The sequence below is a fragment of the Thamnophis sirtalis genome, unplaced genomic scaffold (assembly GCF_051295495.1).
Source record: "Thamnophis sirtalis isolate CommonGarterSnake01/CBP01778 unplaced genomic scaffold, rThaSir2_p1.2 scaffold_9, whole genome shotgun sequence".
NCBI lineage: Eukaryota > Metazoa > Chordata > Lepidosauria > Squamata > Natricidae > Thamnophis > Thamnophis sirtalis.
The window spans coordinates 45,069,428-45,090,126 of NW_028261389.1; the positions used below are offsets into that span (position 1 = coordinate 45,069,428).

Genomic DNA, 20,699 nt, shown 5'->3' on the forward strand with positions numbered 1-20,699 from the left:
ATACTATTAAAAAACTGTTCCTTCTTTGCTTGCTATTGTAATGCTGAATAAGGTAAAGGGGAGGGGGGTGTTTTAACTGACCCAAAATTACAATAGAAGTATATAAGGACACCAAATAAAGTTTCCATTTTGTTATTATTTATGTAATGTAGGAATCTATTATAACAAAGTCATAACCAAAAGCCAATATGGGTTTCTAAAAACAGATTATGCCAGATAAATCTTTGACAAGATCTTTGGCATTCTTTGACAAGCTAACAAAATTAGTGGACCAGAGGAACACTGTTGATATAATTTACTTGGATTTTAGCAGGGTATTTATCAAAGTAGACGACAATCTACTACTTGATAAGCTAGAAAAATGTAGGTTAGACAACATCACCACCAGATGGATTCGTAACTGGCTGACCAACCACAATCAACATGTAGTCCTCAATGGAACTGCATCTACATCGAGGAAAGTATGAGGTGGGGCATCCCAAGCTCTGTTTTAGGCCCAGTACTCTTCAACATCTTCATCAATGATTTGGTTGAGGGACTAGATGGGGAACTCGTTAAATTTGCAAATGATACCAAGTTGTCATGAATAGCCAACACTCCAGAAGATAGGCTTAAGATTCAGAAAAATATTAACAGACTTGAACATTGGGCTCTAACAAAATGAAATTCAATGGTGAAAAAAGTAAGGTTCTACATTTAGACAAGAAAAAAACAAATGCATAGGTATAGTCCTAGTGGATAATGACTTAAATATGAGCCAGCAGTGTGTTACAGCTGCCAAAAAGCCAGCATAGTTCTAGGCTGTATTAACAGAGGGATAGAATCAAGATCATGTGAACTGTTAATACTACTTTATAATGCCTTGGTAAGGCTACACTTAAAATACTGCATCCAGTTTTGGTCACCACGATGTGAAAAAGATGTTGAGATTCTGGAAAGAGTGCAGAGAAGAGCAACAAAGATGATTAGGGCACTGGAGACCAAAACATAAAGAGTGGTTGTTGGAATTGGGTATGTCTAATTTCACGAAGAGAAGGATTGACAAGATAGCAGTGTTCTGATATCTCAGGGGTTGCCATAAAGAAGAGGGAGTCAAACTATTTTCCAAAGCACCTGAGGGCAAGACAAGAAGCAATGAATGGAAACTAATCAAGGAGAGAAGCAACCTAGAATTAAGAAGTAATTTCCTGACAATTAGAACAATTAACCAGTGGAAAAACTTGCCTCCAGAAGTTGTGAATGTTCCAACACTGGAAGTTTTTAAGAAGCAACCATTTGTCTGAAATGATATAGGGTTTCCTATAGGTGGTTGGACTAGAAGACCTCCAAGGTCCCTTCCAACTATTCTATTCTATACTATACTATACTATACTACACTATACCCCTGCCACAATTACAGATCACAACTGTCTACGCAGAGGAAAGGGAGGAGTACTGGCAATTGAGACAATATGCTTCTAACCAATTGAAAAGTCTTTCAGTCCAGCAGGCCATGTTCAGAGCCACCAAATCACTAATGAGAGAAGTACATTTCCAGAATGCAGTGTTGTATGATCCACTTTATTTTATAAGAGAAAGAATTTGTATTGTAGAAGCTCAGAGATAGAGCTTGCTATCAGCAAAGCTTGCTATCTTAGTATCTTTTGAAACTCAAAATGAGTCTGTTTCCCTCTGCCTCGTTTCCTTCCCTCTTCCCATTATCTCAGCTGGTCCTGCAATGTTATTTGTTCAAAACTAATAGGAGGCAGATTAAGCGATCACATTAGAATTATTAGCAAAAAAGATTTGGGGAAAAGGAGGAATCTTTTCAAGCAGCTATCAAAAGATTCTCCAGATTTATTCTTTCTCATTTTCTCTTTAAAAAAAAGAGGTTGTGCCTGAAAAAAATTTTTTGATCTCTTCTTTAACCTTTCTTAGTATTTTGTTTTCACTATCAGGCAATCATCTTCTCCATTGTTATGGATTGGGATTGCTTTGAAATTATTGATTCTAATGTTATTTTTTAAATAAGACGATTGATAGCTATCATCACTTTCTAAAATTAGTCTTCTTTTATTCTCAAGTCTTCTTTCTTAAGAAGTTAAGAACCCTAGTTAAGTACCGTAATCCTAGTACAGTCCATATGGAGAGAGACAGCCCAATCTCACCTACCATAATTACATGTGTAATTCAGTTTCTTCCATGCAAGCTCCTGTGAGACTCAATCCATTTGTCCTTTTGTGCTTCTTATACACAGAGATTACCAGCACAAGCGCCATTAGCCTCGGTAACAATTCTTATTGATCCACTCATCCATCCACTTAGCAAGGATATTTACTATTTACCTACTACTGAAAAGTTTTTCCTCCTTGCAAAATGTGGGGTCAAATGTTTAATAAAAATATCTCCTTAATATTAGCAGTAATATTATGCTTATAATGAAAGAATTGGCTCTAAATGTAATATTTAAATAACATACTTGTCTTTTACCTTTTCTCCTTTTTATCTCTCTAAACATGAACTTGCAACTTCTGGACCAAATGCTGCTCTCTTGCGCAAAAGGTTATGATTACAGTGAGTGGACCAGTGGTGAGTTTCAAATTTTTTTTGAACCTATTCAGTAGGTGTGGCCTGTTTTGTGGGAGTGGCTCAGCAGTCATGTGACTGAGTGGGAGTGGCTTGGCAGTCATGTGGCTGGGTGGGAGTGGCTTGGCAGTCATGTGACTGGGTGGGCTTGACTAGGTGGATAAGGTCATGTTATTGGGTAGGCATGGCCAACTTGATGTCACTCACATGGAGGGGCACCTTGCCTTGCTTCTCCTTGCCCCACCCTTCCCAACCAGTCCTTGCCTCGGCTTGATGTTATGGTGGGAGAGGAAGCATTTTCAAAGTCATCTTCCCCTTGATTAGTATGAGATTTTGCTGTCAGAAGACCACCTGCTGTACATTTCCAAATATTGTTTATCACCATTCTCTTGGTAAGACTGAGTAGAAAAATTTATAAAGAATAACAGAGTTGGAAGGGATCTTGGAGATTTTCTAGTCCAACCCCTGCGGAAGCATGAGATGAGACCCTATACTATTATGGACAAATTTCTTCTTAAAAACCTCCAGTGATGGTATACCCACAATTTCTGAAGGCATCCCATTTCTCTAATTGTTCTGTCAAGAAATTTCTCATTCCTAGATTGAATCTGTTTGATAAATTTCCATCTCACAGATTCGTCTCATAGTTATTGCAGTTGAGCCAGGCACCACCTATTCTATACATTTTTTCTTGCCTGTGCAAAATCTTACTTTACTCTCCATTAAATTGCATTTTTGGTGAGAAATGATGTTCTATAGTGGTATTCAGTTTACTACAATGATTTTTTCAAACTGCATTAAAGCTTGAAGAATACACCTCTGCTTATACTGATAAAGATTATTCTTTTTCAACATTAAAGCATACAGTCAATCAAATATTTCCAATCCTACACTTGAAAACACATTAGAAAGGCCTTTAGTGCCTTTAGTGGATGTTTTACCATTTTTTCTCTTCTCTTTTAATTAAACCTTTCTGCTTTAGTTTTTTTTTCTTGGGCCTTATTGCAATATTTCAAAATTCTCACAGATCCTTCACAAAGAACCAGTTCTAATTTAACTGGAATACAAAACAATCTTTTCGGTCTGGAATTCCCTGACTCTCACACACACACCCCTCAGCTCCTCAATGCTTCTCAGTGTTATATATAGAAATATGTTTCTCTTTTATTGCTCATTTTCAAATTAACAGGCCAGCCAGTTTGGGGGAGAGAAGCAGCTTCTCCTTCCTCATGCACAAGCCTGATAGAGGACAACTGCCCGTTCCCCTCCCCCCATTCTCTCTCTTGTTCCACTGCAGCATCTGGAAAAACCTGTGGGTGGGGATAGGCACTCTAGTGGCCTTTTGGGGAAAACAAACAAAACACACACACACACACACACACACACACACACACACACACACACACACACACACACACAGCCATCTCAAAGGTCCGCTGGTGGATGCCTTAAAGAAAACGGACCCAGGAGTTGCTCCCAGGATGGATCTTCCTTTCTTAAGCAATTTAAGAGCATTGCCACCAACTTGCAGACTTCATTCCCTGCTTTTTCTTTTCTTTTTCCTAGCAATCTATTTTGGACAGACAAGCAGAGCTCCAAGAGGGATGGGGGGGCCAGCTTCAACCATTTTTTTTAAAAAAGAGGGTGCAGCCCAGAGACCATGCAGCCCACTTCCCTGCCTCCTGTTGGTCTTCCCTCCAGGAAGGAAGGAAGACAATGGAGAGAATCCCCTTCGGTTCTCCTCCACTTTGCTCGTCACCCCGTCCGCATGTACCTCTTCAGATTTCTGGGCTTCTTGGACCCTTTTCCTCCTTGCCCCCCCCCCCCATCTTCTCTGATGGCAATTATGACTAAAAGCAAGAGATCTATGGAAGCTGCGGCTGCCCCCCCCATTTTTGCAGAAACTCCTTTTGCTGCAGAATTGCTTTGTCTTTCCTGGATTTCAGTTTCTCTTGTCTGATTTTTTTCTCCTGCCCCCCTCCCCCTGCACAGTCTCAGTTGCTGCTTGGAGGGGGGGATTTCTGGTTTTGCAGGGTTGAGAGAAAAGGGGAAGGAGGACAGACCCTCCAAGGCTGCTCACTCCTTGGTGTTTTTGCAACCAAATTCTTCTCCCCCCAACAGACCCCTCCACCTGAATACTGTGGGGCAGAGCAGGCTGGCCCCATAACTGGGCAACGTGTGGGGGAAGAGGAAAAGGAGAGGAAAAAAGTTGGGATTCTCCATGCTGCAGCCCTTAACCTTGAATGGCAGAGAGAAACCAAACTTTTTCCCCTCCATGGCCCCTGGGCAGGCCTGGCTCCAAGTGTCCAGAAGATGAGCGCCATCGAGTGGGACGCATCCCGCTGTATGGCGGACACGGTGGCAGGGCTTTAAAGTCCCTGTACCGTGTCCACCATAGAGCGGCTTTTGCCCACTTGCCTCACCAGCCATAAACCTCACTGCACGTCACTGGAGTGGACCATATGTCAATGGGATTTGTTCTCTGCAACAATATGATTGTTGGAAAGATTCTGACTAACAAATGATATGCAATTCAAAACAGACAGAAAAGATTGGATATATCCCTAATTGCATCAATTTAGCAAATAGGAACAATAAATTATGAAAGCTAATTTTGATACAAAAGTTAACAAAGTCACTCAGCACAAAATATTCTCTCCTTCTTCCTACAAACTCTTCCATGTTCACAACCATCTCTACTTATTTTAAGGAGATTCTTTCCTTTTATTGCAACTCCTCAGAATCATATTTATTATTTTTAAAATGCTCCAAAGGACAAGCATTTTGGGAGGTCCCCATAACTTTCTGTTCTTAAAAACTGTGAATCTCATTTGGGCATTTAACATCAAGCAGTGTAATATTATATACATAAGAGATTGGCCACCAACATCATATCATCACTATTGTCACCGTCATTATTATAATGGACAGAAGAATTTTTAAAAGGAAAAAGAGGGGAAAATAGGAAAAAATAAATAATTTTCTGTGCTTCATATCTCTACTCTGAACTCACATTTAATAAATTTAAATTTGCAACTATAATTTAAATCAGAAAAAAAGAACCAAATGATAAACGTCAATATTATTTCTCACTTTAAATCTTCTTCACTTTGATGCATCAAAGTTTTCCTTTTCAAAAGCAGTCAAAAATTAGAACATCTTATAGATAGTAAAAATCCGGATCTATAATTATCTAGAAGGGAATTCATAATATTACATTTAAAAGAACATAAGAATATGCACACTTTAAGGGACTTAAGATCTGGTTTAAATCACCAAAACTATTCCCAACAAACAATCATCTAGCCCACTGAAAAAAGTTAGCAATACATAGTCCATCATTTTTCTAAGGAGACTGTCCTTCTGTTTAATAGCCATTATCCTTAGGAAACCTCTCCTGATAGTCAGCCTGAATTTCAACAAAAAATACTGTAGGCAGATTGGGCTGAAAGTCACCAAGTGATCTGCCATGTCTGCAGAGGGAATAAAAAGTGGATCTGTCTGGTGTCAGTCACTACAGCTACTTATTATATCTTAGTCCTTCCCCATCCTGTTTTATTTTTTCAATTGCTTCCTAAACTGAAGCTGACTATAGTTCCTTTACTCATAATGTAAAGGACACATTTCCTCCCCCTTCCAAATATGTAATCTGCTTTTCAAAAAAGACAGCTTTACCTCTATTCTTATTATCATATCCAGGACATTTTTTTTGCCTACCCTATGGAGTTTGCATTTTATGAGTAAAAGTCTATGAAGATTCTCAGTCATCCAGGTCATGGTTGTCCCAAAGGTGCTTTTTCAGGAGGCAACTGGACTTACGAAAGTCCAGTTGCTTCCTAGAAAAGTACCTTTGGGACATGTTATGAGTACAATAAAATTAAGATGAAGTATATAAGCCATGGTGGCATGGTGATTAGAATGCAGCATTTCAGACTAGTTTTGCTGACTGTGAGCTGCCAGCACTTTGAGTCGCACCGGATTGACTCAGCTTTCCATCCTTCTGAGGTCGGTAAAATGAGGACAGATTGTTCGGGGTGATACGCTGACTCTGTGGCTATAAAGCACTATGAAACAATATATGTCTATGTGCTATTGCTATAAGGGATTATTAGCATTATTATCTCATGGGCTTGAAATTTGGCAAATCCAGGGCCACTTTAGCACTGCTATGCTGCCACCTGGAAGTTTATTAAATCAGGCTTGCCTAAGCCTCCACAAACCAGGTAGTATGGTCCCATCACTAACTGCCAAAGATCAGGTAGACCAGTCCCATCCTATACCTCTGGAGTCTGGGCAGAATGATCCTGCCCACCATATTATGTTGAAGGAATGAGGAGGTGGTTTGAAAATAATTTCAGAGTCCCATCATTCCTATGATAGCTTTCAATAATTCTTTTCTCTCCTATTGGAGGTGGTGGTTGGCATCATCAGTTCCAAATCACAAACCACAAGCAAATAATGGCTGTGTGTTATTATGCATGTTGAATAATGAATCATGGGATGAGTTAAATAATATTCTAAGAGGAGGATGTCTGTTTGAACAATAGATGGTTGACATGGCTGATAAGGTTGAAGCCAAGAGGCTGAGTTACATCCAAATGAATCAAACAACCTTGAGATCAACAATATATAGAAGGTAGACTGATGATGATTTTGGAAACATCACAAGATGCATTATATTCTGTTCAACATTTGTTGTGGACCAAAACATATGAAAGGATGATGTTGAGATGCCATGATATGTGTGTGTGTGTGTGTGTGTGTGTGTGTGTGTGTGTATTTCTATATTTCTATTTCTATATTTATATAGAAACACACACACACACACACACACACACACACACACACACACACACACACACACACACACACACACACACACACACACACACACACACACACACACATATATATATATATATATATATATATATATATATATATATATATATATTTAGTGTCACAACCCCTCGTAAGCCCCAATTATGGGAGGAAGCTAACTGCTTCCATCATCTGTCAATCGGCTCGTCACAAGAGTCCATCACGACAGAAACCCAATATTTTTACTGTTGCCTTTGTTATATTTGTGTTTTTTATTTGTGCTGATAAATAAATAAAGGGAGACTAGTATAGATCTATTTCAAGCTATTTAGCTCTCATCAGCTAGCCATACCCTTGCTGGGATTCGAACCTGTGCTGTATTGCATCTTAGGCAAATGTCTTAACCATTATGCCACAGGTCTTCTCCTTATCAGCTGAAGCCAGGGAAGAAGGTATATATTTAGTGTCACAAGCCCTGGTAATCCCCAATTATGGGAGGAAGCTAACTGCTTCCATCATCTGTCAATTGGCTTGTCACAAGAGTCCATCACGACAGAAACCCAATATTTTTACTGTTGCCTTTGTTAGTTAGCTTCCTCCCATAATTGGGGCTTACCAGGGTTTGTGACACTAAATATATACCTTCTTCCCTGGCTTCAGCTGATAAGGAGGAGACCTGTGGCATAATGGCTAAGACGTTTGCCTAAGATACAATACAGCACAGGTTCGAATCCCAGCAAGGGTATGGCTAGCTGATGAGAGCTAAATAGCTTGAAATAGATCTATACTAGTCTCCCTTTATTTATTTATCAGCACAAATAAAACACACACACACAGACACACACACACACACACACACACACACACACACACACATATATATATATATATAGCAATGATTCACTTTTCATTACATTTACATGCAATCCAAACTGGCAATAAATAAAATAAGATCTTTTTTTGAATTAGTAGCCAAATGATTGGGCAGATTTAATTGCAAGTAATCAACTTGAAGAGAAAGTTGTTTATATACCAGTAGTACCTCAGTGGAACACAAGGTCTCTTTGGTAGGAAGATTGTTTATGTGCAAAGTGGGGTCTTCCTCATTTGCACTGTCTACTGTGGCTTGATGAAGCATTCAAGCCAAGATGACAAATTTATAATACATTTCTGCAAGCTGAAATGCCAGACCCAATGAAGATTCAAAGCTCTATAAATTGGTATCAAAGCACATGATGCATGGTCCACATTTCAGCAGAAACGCAGAATGTTGTAAAAGTGGTACATGCAGTAAGAATACCCAAAGCCATTTAGTGAGCGTACAATGTGTGGTGATGATTCATATCCAATCCACAGGAAATAGTCTTCAGAAATGGGAGTATTTAAAAGACATTAAGAAGGACAAAAGTCGACGACTTCCTGGGGGCGGACGACTTCCTGGGGGCGTGGCCTGTTGCCGAGGAGGGCTCCACCGAGCTCCTCAGAGATCTGGTCTGTATATCTAAATAAGATCATAGATAGCACCTCTTTTTGGCTAAGAAAGGGGCAGGGAGTAGCTCTGTAGGCTAGGGTCTATTCGTAAGCCACAGCCTTTTTCTTTTTTTTGGCTGTGGATAGAGATTAGATCCAGCCGGAGCGGAGCTTTCATCTCCAGCCAGTTCTTCTCAGCTGCCTTTTTTTTTTTGGCAGCCCCAGACAGGCTAGCCCCCCCCAGGACAAAACAAAGTTTTTTCAAGCTAGAATTGATACGGGCGGGTCCCACCCCTGTGAGATTTATGCTTTTATTACTATCTTAAATACCAGCACCATTTGTCTTAGAGACTTCTTTGTCTAAATGGACTTCAAAATGGCGATTTCTCTCCGTGGATGATTGATAGTGAATGTACTTAGCCGGTTTTACCTTCCTGCAGACCGCTCCCTAACAAAATAAACTCTTCTTCTTTGGAAATAGAGGGGAGCAAAGCGCTGCTTACTTGTTTATTTATTATGGCACCCAGGTCAAAGAAGCGTCTTGCTACAAATGTGTCTAAAGAATTTAAAGAATTTTTACTGGAGCCACAGCCTTTGTCTCCTATGCCCTCTACTGGAGAATTTTTAACACAGGAATATCTCCTTAAAACGTTTAATGCCTTTAAACAAGAAATTAAGGAATTTGTATTGGAACTATATGATGATTTAAGGTCTAAAGTTAATCAAATGAAGGCGAATACGTTTGCAGCCGTGTCTGCCCTGTCAGATTACTCTGCTGAAATAGAGAACAAATTGGAAAGTTTGGAGAAGGCTAATTTTAATTTGACTACCAATATTCAAATTTTACAACAAAAAATTAGAGACAATGAAGAACAGCTTATGATGATAAATTTTAATAGGAAGGCATTTGCAATAAGAGTCAGAGGATTCCGTGAAAAGGAGCAAGAAAATCTGAAACAGACCTTTGCTGAAGCCTTCAGCCATGCGGTGGGAAGCCCGGGACTTAACTTTGATTGGCAGATTCGGAAAATCTATCGCCAGAACTCATTGATAGCGGAACAGCGACAGCTCCCGAGGGACATAATTATACATTTCTTTACAAAAGAATCTAGAAATGCGATTGTCCAAAAGTTTCATAATAACAGTCTCCGAGTTGATGGCCAGGACCTGATTGTCTTCAAAGATATTCCTTTCCAGATGCTGAAAGCAAGAAGGGACTACACCTTTTTAACTAAGGAGCTTAGGAGTCAACAGATTCGATACAGATGGGAGGCCCCTGCCGGCATTACGGTTACATTTGAGAATCAAAGATTTCGTCTTAACTCTGTTTCGGAGGCTCAAGATTTCTATTGTAGGACTCTGAAGGCGGGACTTCCTGATTCGCTTGGAAGAGAGGAGAGACAAGCGGAAGGAGAAGGCAAGCGACAGGCCATGTGGCTGCAAGATGGAGGGGGTAGCCCTTCCTCCCTCGGAGAAGCAGAAAAACGGAGATCGAGAATTTAGACATTTCAAAATACTCGCCAAAGTTGAGGACCGAATGGGGGTTTGAGACCTCTCTCCGGTAGAAAAAGCGGACTAATTCTTATTAGAAGGGAAAGCTGGGTGAAACTACTTTGAGCTAGATTTTAAATTAACGTTAGCATAAATTTGATAGTGGTAAACATCAGACAAACAAGGGATGAGGGTAAAATATATGTGGAATGATTTACGTTGTTTAAAGCTTATTAGAACAGAAAGCCGGTTGGGATTATCTTAAGATAAGTGTAAAAAGAATGCGGAATGACTTATGTTGCTTAAACTTTGTTAGAAGGGACTACTTTAAAACAGAAGGTTAACTGACTCTTGTTGAAAGTATTATTTGAATATGTGGAATGATCCATGCTATTTAACCTTTACTAGAAGGGAAAGTTGGTTGAAATTGCTTTGAGTTAGATTTTAAACAAATGCTAGTATAAATTTGATAGTGGAAAATATCAGACAAGTAAGGGATGAGGGTAAAATGCATGTGGAATGAACTACGTTATTTAAATCCTATTAGAAGAGAAAGTCGGTTGGAATTATCTTAAGATAGAAATTGATCTCTGTGTAAAGTAATATTTGATCTACGCTGCTTAATTTTACTAAGAAGGGGAAGCCTGGCTAGATTATTTTGAATTACTGTTTGAAAAGGAGGTTAAGAAAGATCATTTACGCTGTTTAAATTTTACTAGAAGGGAAAGTTTGATTACTCTTCTGTAAAGTCATATTTGATCTGGCATGAACCACGTTGCTTAAATTTTATCGGAAGGGATCATGAGGTTTAGGAAGAGGAACGGGAGAGCCTACAGAAGGTTGGGGTAAATAGCAAAGAAGTAAGAGACGAGAATAAAATATAGATAGAATGATTTATACTATTTAAGCATAGATAAAGATGGGGGGCTGAGATCAACACAAAGAGTGGTTTCTTTTTTTTCCCCTTTTTTTTCTTTTCTCTTTTCTTTTCTCTCTTCTTTTTTTTCTGTTTTTCTTTCTTTTGACATATTACTTTTATTTTTCAATCCATATGTATACAAGATATTTTAGACAGAAGGTAGTGCCAGGTGTGGGCCCTGGGAAGTCGGGAGGATTAGGGATGGGGATTTGTGGGGGTGGGGGTGGGGGGGTGTCAACATAGTCTTAATAAGAACAAGAATGTATTTATATACGGTGGTTCTTTTTTTCTTTTCTTTTCTTTTATTTTATTTTATTTTCCTTGGTTCATTTTACTTTTATCAGATCAAACAACACTCGAATAAAGGCATACACCAAGGAGGGAGGTAGAGGGAAAGAAGAGGGAGGAGTAAGGAAGGAGTAAGGGGAATGTAAGGAGGGTGTCTGGGGAGTAAGGGGAGAAGGAAGGTTTGAGGGGAAAGGTAAGTAGGAGGGGAGTGTTAGAGGGAGAAAGGAAAGTTGGAGGGGGTAGATGGGGTGTATGGAGGATGGAAGGGTTAGGTGGGGTTGTGAATGATGAGTTGTGTTTCCTTTTTATTTGTTCGTTTTATTCCCTTTTTCTTTTTTTCTTTTCTTATAGTAAATACCCTGTATATAAGTGATTGCAAATGGAATGTGAAAAATGAATAAAATATATTTTTTAAAAAAAAGAAGGACAAGAGTCTAGTTATGCGACCCTCAAGCGTCAAATGCATATAAAAAGGTTATATAATGTATTAATAGAAATGGACTCAGAAACAGAATTAGTCAAAGATTGTATGATTAAGTGGGCACAAAATTTTGAAGAACCAATAATGTTGGATACATGGGGAAAGATATGGGTAAGAAATGTAAAATTCACACAAGCCCAAAATTTGAGAGAGAACTTTTATAAGATGTTTTATAGATGGCATTTAGATCCTAAAAAACTGACTTGTATGTATCCGAATTTACAACCTAAATGCTGGAGTGTGATTGTGTTGATGTTACATATTACCATATATGGTGGACTTGTAAAAAGGTTAAAGCATTTTGGATAAAAATATGGTAGATTATGCAAAATGTTCTTTAAAAAAGAATAAAGTTTACCCCTCAGTTATTCTGTTAGGTATAACTACTGATTGTACTGTTATAGAGACTAACTTGATTTTGCACTTAATAATGGCAGCAAGACTGTTGATGGCGCAATACTGGAAGAAGGAAGATTTGCCTACTATTCAAGAATGGACATTAAAAGTAACAAACTTAGCAGAGATGGCTAAAATATCAGCATATCTTAAGGACCACTCAAATGAAAAATATAAACTGGAGTGGAGAAGATGGATTGACTATATTCAAAATAAATATGGGACTAAGAAATTCCAAATAGTTTATGACTGAAAAAGCGAGGAATGATATAATCTGTTTAGAGTTAGCCTAAGAAAACAGGAGTTAAAGCTCAATTGAAAGATGATACTAACTTTCTTTAAGTTTATTTTAGAACATCTTTGTTAAAGATTTATACCCTGTATTTGTTCTGGGAAGTCGGGGCGGGGGAAGGTTGGGGGGGCTGGGCTCGGGTGGGGGGAGGTAAATATTTGTAAAAGCCTTTTTCAATAAAATTTCAATTAAAAAAAGGACAAGAGTCAAACTTTAATTTCTCAATAGGTAGCATTGAAGGTTATTGTCTTCTCAATATAAAAATATGCTCATTTGTCAAATCCATCAAATATGTCACCATGAAGGGAAGCATCAGGCAATTTTGCATTTGAACAGAGAAGATGAAAGATCACACATTCCTTGACAGGCAGATATATTGGGCCCTGTGAAGCTGTTGTATTGATACTTGGATTTCAAATTCATGAGAGGGAATCAGCTGGTGCTTGTCTTCAAGTATACCTTCCTCAACAGCATCAAGTATTTTAACCAATGGAGAAGATGGTGCAGCAACATATTGAATTAAAACCTGAATTGTTCTTGTTGGGTATCTTACCAGGAAATATAGTAAAGAAAATAGATATATATATGATTATTCATGTAATAACTGCAGCAAGAATTGCATTTGTACAAAATTGGAAAGCTGAAGAAATCCCTAAAGATGAAAATGTGATTAAGTAAATATTAGATTGTGCAGAAATGATATTAACACTAGCAATTAAAGGAATAAACTCATTAAAATTTGTACTCAGATGAAACACTGATTGATGAATAATGAAATGTTTGTTTTAAAAGAAAAAAAGGAAAAAACTTTTAAGAAAAAAAGTATTCTAACCAGTAATGCTGCTATGCAATAAATAATGATAAAGCAAAAACTACTTTGACAGAATTCCTGGATCTTTGTGTGCACAATTCATTTGCAAAAACACTGTACCATGTAGATAGTTCAAGATCCTACACTTGACAAATAAGAGTTGGGGGGAAAAGGAAGATTGGAAAAAGAGTGGAGGAGTTCTCTAGAATTTTTAAAGCCAGGGTTCTTAGTCGAGAGTATATCATTTCTCCACAAAGTGACAACTTCTATTATTTGAGACTGCTTCTTCATCATATAAAGTGGCCAGTATTTTTTGAATCAATGAAGACACATAATGGACATGGTCTTCCATCATCCAAAGACATCCAATTAAAATACATAAATACATAATTAGTTAAGATTCTACTTATTTTTTTTGACCGTGGAATTGAAGATGCCAGTCTACAGCATTCCAGTTCTGTCAGTAGGCGTACAAGGAATATTGTCACTTTGTTTCATAAAGGCATACATACAAAGGCAAATATAAGTATGATTAGGTTATTCATGCATCAAAGAACTTTTCAAAAGAAAGCAACTTTCCTAAATATTCTTTTGTTATGAACATTTTGAATGCAAGGTACCTTCCAGAAAAATGAACAAGATATCTTGCATACTATATATTGCTTTTAGAACTGCTCCTAGTGACATGTCTTCCAAAATTAATCCTTCAGATACTAACAATCTGCTAAGCTTATCAAATTTCATTAATGTACCTTGGATCAGCCTGGCCATCATGACATTCATGCACACTAGCCAACCATTCATACTTAACGTGCATACCATACATATCCCTATATACTATTTGAAATACATTGACTAGAATCTAATACCACTATTGCTACTGATTTGTATGGTATAAATTCTTGGGTTCCATGAACCTGGCACCATTCAATCCTCTCTCACTGTCTGCATATTAATTAGCATATAAATGAAGTAAAATGGAATTGCTCATGAATAAATACAGCTTTCAAAATGAATTAGCTTTATTCCCAAACTGGTAATTTTCAATATATTTCCTTAGAAATATATGTAATAGTTTATCAGTGACTGCTAGCTGCTATTGGCTTTCTTTTTGATGATAGGATCAGTGAATTTGAATACAAAGAATGAATCTAAAGAATTGGTTTAAGCAAAGGAAGGTGCAGTCACATAGCTTCTCTCTTTTACACTCTCTCTCACACACACACCCCTAAAAAAACCATGGCTTCAACATCCAGCTCTGAATCAGTAAGTTATCTGAATAACTTTGAAAATCTGAGTCAACTATGTCTAAAGCCAAAAATCTGCCTTATGATAATTAGGATTATTTAAAAGGACAAATACTCTATTTTACCGAGCACCATGTTCTAAGATATTACAATTAATCAACTGTTAAAGAACAAAAGGGAAAGAAAACCACATGTTTTGACTGCTCCCTTTCATATAATTACAGCAAAGAATAACATTATTATAACTTCTCTATGAAATTGGTTCATTTTATCTTCTTTTCACAGTTAGGGCATGTCTTTCCATTCAAGCAGACTGTGCCAATTCAGGAATGATCTACTTCATGCTTAGAAGAATAAGTGAGAAAAACACCTAAGAGAAACAGCATATAACACTTGCTAGATAGGTTTCCTGTCTTCTTCATTCCAAGTCCAAAGCTGTTTATTGAGACTCCAAGTGACTTGGAGGTAATTTCCTACTAAAATTGTATGGGGTGGGGCGACTTTTTTTTTTAAAAAAAGGATGATGGTGGCAGAAGCTTAAAAAGCCAAGATTAAAAGAAACCCTCTTTGCTAACATCAGAAAAGGACTGACTGAAGAATCAGAATTTTTTTTAATAATTTTCTTGAGTTAACTGGGATTAAATCAGAATTTAAATTTTAAATTTTACACTATCTATAAACGAAATATATTTTTTATAAATTTATCACAGATTTTATATGACAAATATTTCCAAACTATGTTGTGTTATAAAGTAGATATTTCATAATTCTCATTTTTTTTCCTATTTTTATTACGGCAGGAAAATCTTGAGATTCTTTTTTTACAACACATTTTTCCAAAACAAAATCTATGTTTAGCAACACTAATTATTTTTCTACGATCCATTATGAAGAAATAGTTCAGAAAAACACACGAATGCTTTATGAGATTCTACTGGGAGGAAAGTTTATGTTTACCTGATTTGTTAGACACCCATATAATTGCTTCTGATGAGATGTGGCTTGTATTTCCTACTGCAATTGTTAATGGAATCTGCCACAAGTAGCTGCAAGACAAAGGAATGGGTTCTAAGAATAAAAACACTGAAATGATTCTTCTCACTCAACAGCAATCAGGAATTATATCAAAGGTATCAAGCATGTTCAGTAAGAGAGCAAATATTTTGATTCTAACATGTTACCTTGTTTCTAAAATCAATTTGTGAATAGCAACAAAGGAGTAAGACAGTTATTCATCTTTCTTTTTAAAACAAAATGTACTACCATTGAATGATAATTTCTCATAAAATAAAATAGAAATAAATAAGAAAATAGAAAAGACAATAACTAATACAACAGCCCCTCCCCCTAAGAGTAATTTAAGGGGAACAGGCTGTGGCAACAGTGTACATTTTGGTTTCAGTAACAATATGCCTTTTTCATAAGGCTATCATTAAAAATTTATCGATAATCCCTTTATAATTACTCATATTTCAGTACAGGTAATTCTTGACTTACAACAGTTCATTTAGTTCAAAGTTACAACAGCACTGAAAAAAGTGGCTTATGATGGTTTTTTACAGTTACAACCTTTGCAGCATCCCCATGACCATGTAATTAAAATTCAGATACTTGGCAACTGGTTTGTATTTATAACCATTGCTGTGTCCTCAGGTCATGTGACCATCTGATAAGCAGTCAATGGGAAGCCAGATTCACTTAACAACATGTTACTAACTTATCAACTGCACTTATTCACTTGCCACATGTGGCAAGAAAGGTCGTAAAACAGGGCAACACTCAACGAATATCTCACTTAACAACAGAAATGTTGGGCTCAATTATGGATGTAAGTCAAGGACTACTTATAATCAAGTGTTTTAAGTTTATAGACATTTTTCACAATGGTGGCATACTGAAGACATCAAAGTGAACAATAAAATATAAACAAAGCAAAAATAAAACACCCTTTCCCAAAATTGCTGCAACAAAATACATTTTGATATAATTAACAGTTGAACAGGTAATGCAATTTGTACATTTTGATTTCTTATTTAACAGAAATCTTTTGAAAAAAAATTGATGTCCTTTTGAAGTTTATATGACATGCTAGCATGTTTCCCTGAAAATAAGACCTTTTGAGCACATGCACTAAAATTAGCCCTCCCCGAAAATATTGCAGCACAGCATCAGCCATGAGGTGACCACGCTTGCTGCCTCCTGCACTTCAAAAATAATAAAACCTCTCCAAAAATAAATCCAAGCCCTTATTTGGGGGGGGGGGGGTGTCAAAAGAAAATAAGATCCTGTCTTATTTTCGGGAAAACACAATAATTATTTGCAGAGTGAAGGGAGTAACATATGATGACAGAAGTATATGGGAAAAAGTTCTAAGAAAAAAACACTCCTTTTTCTGTTTTTGACAGTTTCTTTTATGTTTATTTTGTTTACGTATCAGATTGCCTATGGAGGACAGTTGACTTTTCCTTCAGGCCTGAATTTATCATTTGCAAAGGGCCAACATTTTTTTTAAGGCACATGAAATAAAGCCAAGGATCACAGGTATTTTTGGCTTCCCAAAACCCCACCCACATCCATCCCATTTTTCTAAAAATTGGATGTGCCGAGGGTTTGGGACATCTGCAACGTGCTCCTGAGGGCTGAGGAAGGCAAAAATGAGCAAAAAATAGGCTGATTTTGCTCATTTTTGCCTCCCCCCCCCAAGCCTCCAGGAGCACTCTAAAAGCGTCCCCAAGCTTCTGATTTTTGCAAAAACTGGAGCATGTAGAGGGTTTGGGAGGCCTGCAGAGTGCAAAAACCTTTTTAAAAAAATTACCTCTTCAAAATCTTGGTGCATCTTATAGTCCGAAAAATACGGTACATGACCACATTGGTAATTATGTTTAAGTATTAGGATCAGTCAAAACCAAAGATAGTGTGAATGTAACACTCAAAGAATGTCAAAGTCAGCAAGTGTAAGCTGTGTCATATGAATAAAAATACTCTGCCCCCCCTCTCTCTGTCTCTCTGTCTCTCTGTCTCTCTGTCTGTCTGTCTGTCTCTCTGTCTGTCTCTCTGTCTCTGTCTCTCTCTCTGTCTCTCTCTCTCTGTCTCTCTCTCTCTGTCTCTCTGTCTCTGTCTCTCTCTCTCTCTGTCTCTCTCTCTGTCTCTCTGTCTCTGTCTCTGTCTGTCTCTCTCTCTCTCTCTCTCTCTCTCTCTCTCACACACACACACACACACACACACACACAAACACACACTTTCATTGAGAGGCTATGAACCTGCAATGGTTTGGCTTGCAGTGGATACCTAAATGAAAACATTCTTTTAAAAATGTTATATGCAAGGCAGCTACTAAATGTAGACTAAATGAAAGAATGATAAAAGTGAAATATGCAGAAAGCTGAATTCTACAGCATTATGCATGATGACTAGACTAGAAAGCTGGGCAAATGCATGATGATAATAGTTGGGATAATTAATTTTAGGCTTTCGTGTGTATTTGTATATTATATCAGTTATTTATGAATAGGTTCCACTGACTAGTGAAGAAATAATAAACTTCACCACATTTTGTTCTCAAGTTTTCAACATACCAATGAAATTAGTGGCAGTATTTTCTAAAGAATGGAAATTTGCTCTATGCTGTAGCAAATTAAATTAGTTCCCTTTACTGTTTCCTCTTCTATTTTTAAAAGATTAACATTTGCATTTAATTCATTATTTTCATTTTTTTTTTACCCACAATTAAATGTTCATTGCTATAATTGATCAGGACTTTTGCAGAAAGCTGTAAGCATATTTCAGAAATAAGCAATTCAGGTAAACATGCATCTTTATATGTGTGAAAGTCTTAATTGATTCAGTTAAGACTTAGGTTATCAAATCCATCTGTAATTCACCCAGAACTGCATTCCTAAAATGTTTTTGCTGTCAGAATTAGTTTTTCTTTTCAAATATTCCACTCTGTACTTTTTCATTCCTCTCTTACGTTTCCTTCAATTTCTATACTTATTAGAAAACACATCTACACAAATTTCCATATTTATTATAAACATGACAATAAGCCTACACAAGAATCAATAACATATGATATTAGAATATACTGAAATTTTCCAAGTTTAAAACAGTAACAGTTGCATTTTTAATAAATTAATAATTGAATTATAGCAATGTACATCAGTAACAGAAGAATTATTATAAAACTGCATTAACTTTTATAGGTAAGATTATTTTAAATTAATGTTTCTAAACATACGTTATATTCTCTTGGAACTATAGGACATATTTTATTCCCTTGTTACAATTTTTTTCTATCTATTCAGCCTAGGAAAGCTGAAGAATTACTGTAAAATGAAATCAATCATGGGCTTGGTCAACATTAATCCAGAAAAGATGGAGTTATTGTATGTCAAGAAAACAATTTTACAAAGAAAATAGTGTAATACTGTAATATAATGTTCCCCTTGAAGAACTAAGTGTTTTAGGGAATTCCTACTATCAGTAGGAAAAGCTAATCAGACACATTTAGCGGTGATTTTTAATAATTTATGCAATACTATGATGTACAACACAATGCTATGCCAATGTAACATTCTCTGGATCTTCAATATCAACATATATTGTGCTATTTTTTTTCTTAAAAAATTATGCAAGAAGGCTAGGCAGCCTGAGTATTTTGAAATTCTGCATAGATTTGAACACCTATATAATTGGCTCCAGGAAGTCTGTCTACTGTCCTTCCTGAGTTTCTTGACAATCTGAAGTGACGCATGATGTATCTTTTTTCAACTAATATCTTAATTTATATAACCCACACCAATTCTATACTCTCCGCCCATCTGTGCATACGCATGTGACCCCTTCCCAGGCTCCAGAGGCTTTCCTGAAGCCTGGGGAGGGCAAAAATGCCCTCCTGCCCCCGGAAGCCGGAAACGGATTGTTTCCGAACTTTTGGTTGGCCCATTGGGACTGTTTTTCACACTCCCCAGTCTTCAGGAAAGCCTCCAGACGCTGGGGAGGGTGAAACAGGGTACAACGGGCCAACAGGAAGTTTGGAAACAATCCATTTCTAGCTTCCAGAGGGCCTCCAGAGGGCCTCCAGAGGGCCGGTGGAGACCATTTTTGCCCTCCCCAGGCTTCAGAAAAGCCTCCGGAGCCTGGGGGTGTGTGAAAAACAGGGCCAATGGGCCAACTGGAAATTTGTACTTGAACTTCCAGATAGCTTGTTGGGACCACTTTTTGCTTTCCCCAGCCTCCAGAGGCTTTCCTGAAGCCTGGGAAGGGTGAAAATGGCCTCCCCCCAGCCCTCCGGAAGGCTGAAAATCAGCTGTGCACATGTCCCCTCCCGCATGCCCCCCATGTATGCATGGAAGAGACCCAATGACCAGTTGGCTGGTGGGAGGCACACGTGCATACGTGCTGGAGCTGAACTAGGCTGATGGCTTGCGTGCCCACAGAGAGGATGCTGAGTACCACCTGTGGAACGCGTGCCATAGGTTCGCCATCATGATACTATACCATTTTGGACTTTCTTGGGATTTATGAGATTGATGAGATGGATACACGTAATCATAGAAAAACAAATAGCATAATAACAGAACAGAATAATGCAGTTGGAAGGAACCCTGGAGGTCCTCCAGTGCAAACCCCCACTCAAGCAGGAGACCATTTCAGAGAAGTGGTTGCCCAGTCTCATTCATTCATTCATTCATTCATTCATTCATTCATTTATTAAATTTATAGGTCGCCCAATCCCAGAGGACTCCGGGCAGCTTACAACGAAAGAAGAAAAAAAAAAAAAGCAAAATAAGTAAAAAAAAAAATAGTTTAAAATTCACAACACACATACGTTCTAATCGGGGCTGGACCTTAACACTAAGGTCAACAGCCCCAGGCCTGCCAGAACAGCCAGGTTTTAACGGCTTTCCTGAAGGCCA

The 20,699-nt window shown here is 37.6% G+C and overlaps 1 protein-coding gene across 1 annotated transcript in view; it reads right to left on the minus strand.

Moving 5' to 3' along the window:
* Positions 1–20,699, minus strand: part of TRHDE (thyrotropin releasing hormone degrading enzyme) — a 267,004-nt gene that overhangs the window by 28,755 nt on the left and 217,550 nt on the right. Inside the window, exon 10 of the mRNA XM_087723432.1 lies at positions 15,739–15,827. Within this exon, the coding sequence (XP_087579558.1) occupies positions 15,739–15,827 (89 nt within the window). The remainder of the gene's footprint in view (positions 1–15,738; positions 15,828–20,699) is intronic.